This window comes from Rhipicephalus sanguineus, unplaced genomic scaffold, assembly GCF_013339695.2.
Source record: "Rhipicephalus sanguineus isolate Rsan-2018 unplaced genomic scaffold, BIME_Rsan_1.4 Seq30, whole genome shotgun sequence".
NCBI lineage: Eukaryota > Metazoa > Arthropoda > Arachnida > Ixodida > Ixodidae > Rhipicephalus > Rhipicephalus sanguineus.
This window is the reverse complement of record NW_023614970.1, coordinates 51,906-60,001: the sequence shown is the minus strand read 5'-3', so window position 1 is coordinate 60,001 and position 8,096 is coordinate 51,906. Positions and strand designations below refer to the sequence as shown.

Here is an 8,096-nt window from a genome sequence, read left to right as displayed (position 1 = left end):
AAAGGTTTTTACCTACATGCTGCCCGTTTTACAGCGAAGTCTCTTATCAAATCACAATGGCAGTGGGGTTGTTGTCCGCCGCCGCCACCGGTGTCGGTAACCACCATTGCGCGGAAGAAGAAAAAAAATGAAATGAGAAGTAAATATCCCTGATCGGATGAGATTTGAACCCGGGCACTCTTCGGGGCAGTCAAGTATCCTATCGAAGAGACACGCCGCTTTTTTTTTTCTTTTTTTTTTCATGGTACTTATTCAACATAGACATGGCACTCGGAAGCAATTGCAGAGACACGCTGGTGCTTGAAACTCCTTTTGCAAAAATACCCCACACAGGAGTCATCTCGGGCAAGGATTCGCGTTAACATGTGTAATATAGCGTGGCAGAAGAGTGAATTAAGAACCAGGCGTCGCACAATGCTAATAGTGCAGCGAGTGTGTGGCTTAAAGCTTCCCACCGGCTACAAAGCGCTCAACTATAATTAATCATCGTCATCAGCCGCATGCAGCATCGACAAAGCGCACATAGCACCTCCCATAGGTGTAGCGGGTACCTCGCTTATCCGCAACAAGACGAATAATGGCTTAGTGGGTGCTTCACTACTGCAGAAAAATTATGATTTGTGGCGTAGTGGAAACCTCGCATATGTACTTGTATTAGTTTCTCCAAGAGAGTTTCGAACCGGCTCTAGAAAGGCCGCTCTTCCAGCTTTCGCTGTGCCTGTGCTGCACACTCCACGCAGGGCTGGCGTTTCTTATTGTTTTTCTATGCGTATTTATGAAGTCCGGCGGTTCACGTGCCTGTGTTCACGCACCCGAGCGTGCAAGACGTATGCTCGGTCCCTTCGTCTTGCCGTTGCATATCTCTTACGTCGTAGGGTGCGTGGGTGTATAAATATGAAGCGTTTGTTCTGAAACACACTAGTTGGAGTGATACAAGTGCCGTGTTTTGTGTGTCTTTCTCAGTCTAAGTCATGTGCTTTCCTTCACCTTCAAAGAATGATGACTACGCGCTGGCACGATCATTTGTGGGTTAGCTCAACGGCATGGCATTTGCCAATAGATTCAGCTTTGATCTTTTTATTTTGTTGCAGATAAAGAAAACACTAGAAGGAGTATGCTTTGACGGAAAGTGCAAGCCAGTGCCCTCTACGACAGAAGCTCCAACTACACAGGAAGGAAGCAGTGCTACCGCAGTTTCCACTGCACAGACAAACGCTGCTGCAACAACGGGAGCTGGCGATGAATCATCTACTAAGTCAACTACAGACGCAGAAGACGTGCAAACCTTGTCAACATCCACTACTAGTGGAGTGCAAGAAGGTGATGAGACGAACACTAACCAGGGTGCCACCTTTCAAGCTGAAAGTACCACAGTTACATCTGAGTCGGCTACATCTGAACGGCCGGCGGGTCCTGAAGAACAAGCCACGACCGCAAACCCATCGCCAAGTGAGGGTGAAGAAGCGCGCACCGAAGAAAACGTGAGTGAAGGAGCAAGAACTGCCACGTCTGAAGAATTTGGGACGACTGAGAACACTGGTCATTTAGCTGTTGAAGTAACTACGACCCTGCAGCAAACCACAGTCGAATCTGTGCGCGAAGGCACGGCTGAACAATCGGAGACAGACATTGCTGGAAGTGGGCAAGAGGGAACTCCGTCAGTCGATGAGGCAACAACACAAAATGAAGTAAAAGAGGATGGGGAGCAGGTGACCACTGCCGCTGGCCCTGCTACTGGTGACGACGAAGAGGAAGGATCAGGAAACACTGAAGGAGAGGAGACATCCGACGTTTCTCTTCAGGAAGCGACAACAAGCGGCAGCGGTGTTGAGAATGCTGTGGCTGTAGTTTCCGAAACGGACGCTGTCATTGTTGACGAATCCACTCAGTCAGCAACTGAAGGTAGAACCGACGGTGACGCCAAGTTGGGAACAGATGAGCCGCAAACAAGCCAGGCATCCGACACGACAACAGGATCGGACGCCACTACAAACACCGGAGATCAAGACCAAGGTGCAAGTTCCGTTACTGAGCCGGCGCAGGACGCACAAACCACAGCGTCAGCACTCACAGATGATTTCCAAGAAGCTACTCACACAGAGAACGCCGATAAAGAAGTTGTCATTGACGTGACTGCAGCGTCCCAGGAAAATCCTAGCACTCTTCCAGCTCAAGAATCCGGTGATTATTCGGCAACCACCACTACAGCTGACCTTGCGCCCGCAACAGCGACCTCAAGTGATGTTTCGAATGCAGAAGAGCAGGTTACTGAAGAACACAGTTCAGCAACCACCGAACGAGCTTTCGAAACAACCACCGCATCGGTTGAATCAGAGACTGCTAAAGTCATCACAACTGTCACTCGTAAGGAGATCGTTCGTCCAGTAGGGTCTGATGACCTATCAGAAGCCACTCTTGTTGATTCAACGCGCACCACCTCCGTAGAAACATTGCCCGTATCGGAGTTGAACGACACCGTGAAACCTACAAGAGAAGAATCCGACGTTTCTGCTTCTAGTGACAATCCTAGCGTAGCTGCAGATGAAGCCGTTGTAGGGTCCCAAGATAGCTCATCTGATGGTGCTTTGGTGAATGAACCTGAAGCCGGCGCCACGACGGCTTCTACAGTAGAAGAAGCAGAGGCAGAGTTCGTTGTGACTGAACAACCTGAAACAAAAGTAATGACCGTCTTCGATGAAACCACTGAAGGGACCACAGTTGCGGACGAATCAGCAACCGTCAAAATTGTGACAACTATAACTAAAAAGGAGATAACTAGGCCCATAGATGATGAAGCTGACCATTCTGAAGGAAACTCCGTAGATACGACGCGTACCACATCTGTTGAGACATTGCCGCTATCCGAAGTGGACGAAAAGATCGCTTCTAGTGAAGCAGAGTCCGCAGTTGGGGATACCACCACTGTGGCTGAAGAGGTGCTCCAACCAGAACAGAAATCACCGGAAGCTAGCTCTCCTGCATTTGCAGATGAGTCCCCTGACAGTACGACCGCTGGCCCAGCTGCTGAGCCAGCTACTGTGAAAGTCATAACAACTGTCACTCACAAAGAGATTGTACGTCCAGTTGATTCGGACTCGCCCTCTGACGCTACGGTGGTGGATGCCTCAAAAACCACCTCAGTAGAGACACTGTCCGCATCCGAATATCAAAATGCTGGCGAGTCTAGCACAGCGCAATCAGAAGTTGCATCCACGAGTGAAACGAACGTTCCGGCGAGCGATGACACGACAGCTAATTACGCAGTAAGCAGCGGACCATCAATAGTCATCACTGATTTCGTCCAGAAAACAGCGTCTTCTTCCAAGGAACCCGTAACGGCGCCTAGCACTGATTAGGAGGCCACGGACTCGGTTTAACTACTAGCCTGCAAAGGACCAAGTCTTAAAACTTAAGCTGCGACAATTTGGAAGAAACGTTGAAATAAAGTGCACTAGCAATAATGTCACTTGCTGGCTACATATGAAGACGGCAGCGAATTGAGTTCTATTCAGTGTCAATAATTTATATTGAATGACGCCACAGTCAATAGTTTCTGGCAATAACGTGGAAGGAATAAAGGTCTGATTGTTAAAACTCACGCGTGCCCTCACTTGTAGAACATTCTGCAACTATCACTATAGGTGGAAAAACTTGCGTAGTTCGCGCAAATTCTTCGAATTTTTCAATGAAATATAAGTAAAACGTTTTTTGGCATTGCGCTCTACTAAAAAAAACATTAGGAATAGGCGGGCTCATTTTACGAGTAACTTAGCGAGAACGTTGCATTAGATGTGTTGATTGATACTGAAGGAAATGCGTAGCTGCCAATGGGGCAGCTACGCATTTATCACGCATTTATAACGTATTTATCAACTCCAAAAAGTACACGTTGCTTCTGAAAATGCTCCCAAGCAATAAAATAAAACACATAACAATGGTGATACGTACACAATGAAAACAAGGTGTTATTTTGTGTCACATAGCTTTTAGCTCCATTTGCAGTTTTTGTGGAAACCCAGATGTTCCGTAGAAAGAATGATAAGGACGAACATGTATATAATGCGACTACTTATGAAGCAGTAAAGCTACACTGCAATCTAAAGCGCTAAAACGCGCTCTTTCGAAGGCGCGTATGCAGGTGGGCCCTTTTCTTGCTAATCTATCACTCCACAGCAGCTTCAAGCCAGGGGGTGACATCTGCGGTATTATTTCTAGTGCCGAATAAGGTACTAAGAAATCAAAGTGGACGTATAAAATACCAGCAGCTTGGATTTCATCTATAATCGTTGCAATACGCGTGAAGGAGTTCTTTACGTCCTTGTCTACGTTAAGCGCTCGCATTTCAAGCAAGCAGAATGAATCACCAACAAGACCTTTTCCTACATACGAGATTTCTTGTCTGATAGGGAGGCCCTTCTGCGCATTGAGGATGACGAATACGGTCCCTACCTCATGGGTACAAGAGGCACACCACAAGGAGCGGTCCTCTCGCCGCTACTTTTTAACATCGCTTTGATGTACCTTCCGAGAGAGCTGGCTCGGATACCAGGCATCCAACATGCGTTGTATGCCGATGATATTTCAGTATGGAGCACACATGGGAACCTGGGAGAAATTGAGGCCTGTCTCCAACAGGCTGCCTCCGCTGTCGAATCTTATGCGTCGGCGTGTGGGCTCCAGTGCGCCCCAGCTAAATCCGAATTCGTACATATCAAAGCCAACCTCAAAGACAAAACACGCATCTGCCTGGCCCTCTCAGGGGGACCCATTCGCGAGGCAGAAGAAATCAGAATCCTCGGCCTGTACATTCACAGTCGCCTCAAGATCGACACAACTATCACCAAACTCAAAAAGACCGGCGAACTGGTAGGACGGATGATTCACCGCGTCTCAAATAAGCGTGGAGGACTGCGAGGTAGGGATGCGCTTCGGCTCTCCCAGGCCTTCATCACCAGCAGAATCCTGTACTCCGTTCCCTATCTCCGGCTTACGAAACACGATGCCGAGCGCATAGACGCAATAATACGAAAGGCCACCAAACGGGCTCTGGGCCTTCCAATCACAACATCCAATGCGCGTTTGACCGCACTTGGCTTGATCAACTCGCTCCAGGAGCTCACGGAAGCCCATCTAGTCAACCAGTACACTCGGCTTGCGCAGACGCCTTCAGGTCGGCGCCTTCTCGCTCGCCTTTATATACAACACGACCATGAAACAGAGGACACGCTCAGGGTACCGGAGCTTTGGAGGCACAAACTTTTCGTCGAGCCTCTACCCAGAAACATGGACTCGGAGTTGCACCAGGGAAGACGGGAAGCGCGCGTTCGGGCGCTAGAAACACGGCACGGTAGTAACGTAGGAGTTTACTACGTGGACGTAGTAAAACACGGCACGGTAGTAACGTAGGAGTTTACTACGTGGACCGGGAGCGAGGGGGTACTATACGGCAGCAGTATTCCACAAGGAAAACGCAGGTGGATGGCCTTTCCTTTAAGGCCCGCAACTCAACACAGGCGGAGGAGGTCGCTATAGCGTTAGCTCTCTCGCACAAAACTTCTAATGTAATCATTACTGATTCTCGCAAAGCCTGCGCCCGCTACCTGGCAGGGGAAATTTCACCCCTTGCCCACGAAATTCTGCATTCAAGCACAAGGTTCGCCGAACCTACCCCAAAACGCTTGGTATGGACCCCAGGCCATCAGGGACTTCGAGGGAACGAGGCCGCAGACGCGGCTGCCCGAGCGCTCATTCCCCGGGTACCTCATTTGAACCCTATGGACTGGAACCCACAACCGCCGCTGCTCAGGTACAAAGAAATTGTAGAGCACTATCGCTTCCAGCATTGCCGGTATCCACCCCCCGCCAAGGGTCTGGATAAGGCGGGCGAAAGAATCATACGCCGACTTCAAACGAACACATTACTATGCCCGGCCATATTACAATATTTCGATCCAGCAGTCACTGGCAGGTGCAAGCACTGTGGGGAGACAGCCGATGTCTACCACATGGTATGGGCCTGCCAGCTGAACACAGCCATTCTCCCCCTCCCCAACCCTACGCGAGAGGACTGGGAGGCGACGCTGCTTAGCTGCTCTGACCTGGGGGCCCAACAAGCCCTCATTGCGCGAGCAAAAGCAGCGGTGTCGTCCAATGACGTCCCGGACTGAGGATGTCACCTAGTCTGTAGGGGGGGCCCTTTCAGGGGCTCATACACTCTCTTTTATAATGAACTTTTTCACCACCACCACCACCACCCAGCGAGCCATTTTGAAGGAGTACAACACACTATAAAATAACAAAGCAAATATTTCAACCCTATAGCCAATCTGCTCTGTTGAGGAGTACGAGGGAAGGTTATACATGCGCTGATAATTATTTATAGAAATGAGACGCCTAAAATTCCGCCTGTACTTGAAAAGTTCCAAAGTTCATTTTCTGACTCAAGCGTGCTGCACGAAACTTCCGCAACCTACCATTTTTCAATCTACCGGAAAGGAGATGAATCAACCTTCCGTAAATGAAAGCTTTGTTTGTATCACAACATATGTATTAAAGTTTATTTCACAAAATGGATACAATCGATACGCAGGCATGAATAGCAAAAAAGAACTTACGGTGCTTTGAGATGATAATATGTACCAAATAAAGTTGATTTGTAAACATTGCGTTCCTAAAATTTTAAGGTGTAGTGTATTTATAAATAAAGCACAACTTCCCCTATTTTATATACTAGAGTTGAGGCGCTGTTTGAAGTAGCGCGCTGTCTAAAAAAATGCACTCACATATGCATGGCACTATATCTTCACATATTTTCTTCAAAAGACGACTAGTTTGAATACAAAATGCGCGACCGGTCTGCATGCAAAGGAGCAGTTTCCAGTCTTGTGCATTAACCATGAGCGAACAACTTCAATTACCACTAGGTTCGCAATTTTATGAATTTCCATTCTAGGTGTATCATTATTGTTCAAGTACGGTATGCAATGCACCTGGACTTCACACAGTGCGAACGAAAATATTTTTGTAGACGTGGACATGCGTGCAATACCATCCTATGATTATTCGCTAAGTTTATGACTACATTCACTATAAACTAAAAAAAAGCAATGTACTGGTCATTGAGCCACGTGAGTCAAAAAATTAATCTTTCGTGGTACAGGTGCTCCAATAGCAGGAACTGTCGGAACGATGCAGCCTTGATAATGCTTATTTGAGAATTTTTTACAGCGAAAGCTGTTATGAGATCATTTCTCCGGCCGTTTTTGGCGCCGTAGTTGTCCGCCGCCGCCGCCGCCGCTGCCGCCGCCGCCGGTGTCCGTAACCAGTATCGCTCGAAATAAGAAAAAAAAACTAAATAAGAAAAACATTCCAGGATGGAACGAGGTTCGAACCTAGGCCCCTGCGTGGGAGCCCAGTATTCAACCTCTGAGCCATGCCGGTGCTTGAAACTGCTTTGCAAAAAGGTCCTATACAGGCTTCATGTCGGGAAGGAACCACATTAGCATATGCAATATAGCGTGGTAGAAGATCAAAATAAGCACCAAGCGTCGCACAACGCGAATTCTGTAACCAGGCGTCAAACAATTGCGAATTGCGCAACGAGTAGGTTGTTGAATGCTTCCAACCCATTACAAAAGGGCTGTGCCATAATTCTTCATCGTCATCAGGCGCAGAATCAACAAAGTGCGCATAATCCCTTACATGCGTTTAGCAGGTACCAACGCTCTCTGTAGAATGACGAAAAATGGCACAGTGCCTGCTGCCCTACTTCTAAAAAATTACAATTATTTATAGCGTAGTGGGTTCCTCGCAAGTGCACTTGTATTGGTTGCCAAGGAAGCCCATAAGCGCATGTTCCACTTCCTCGGGGTCTCAGCAAGATGACAATGATTTATAGCGTAGTGGGTTCCTCGCAAGTGCACTTGTATTGGTTGCCAAGGAAGCCCATAAGCGGATGATCCATTACCTCGAGGTCTCAATAAAGTTCTTCGCCCCCCCCCCGTCTCCCTCGCACGTCAACGTATGTTATACAGCATGACGGAAGAGGGAAATAGCGACCGGGCGTCAACCAATGCAAATTACATAACTGGTGGGCC

At 48.1% G+C, this 8,096-nt stretch overlaps 1 protein-coding gene across 1 annotated transcript; it reads left to right on the top strand.

The window, feature by feature from the left end:
• Positions 1-1,091: 1,091 nt before the first annotated feature.
• Positions 1,092-3,594, top strand: LOC119376966 (mucin-22; the record flags this gene model as incomplete). The annotated part of the gene is made up of 1 exon (XM_037646622.2): positions 1,092-3,594. A coding segment is annotated over one exon (2,265 nt), but the record flags the coding sequence as incomplete, so codon positions are not given.
• Positions 3,595-8,096: the final 4,502 nt, after the last annotated feature.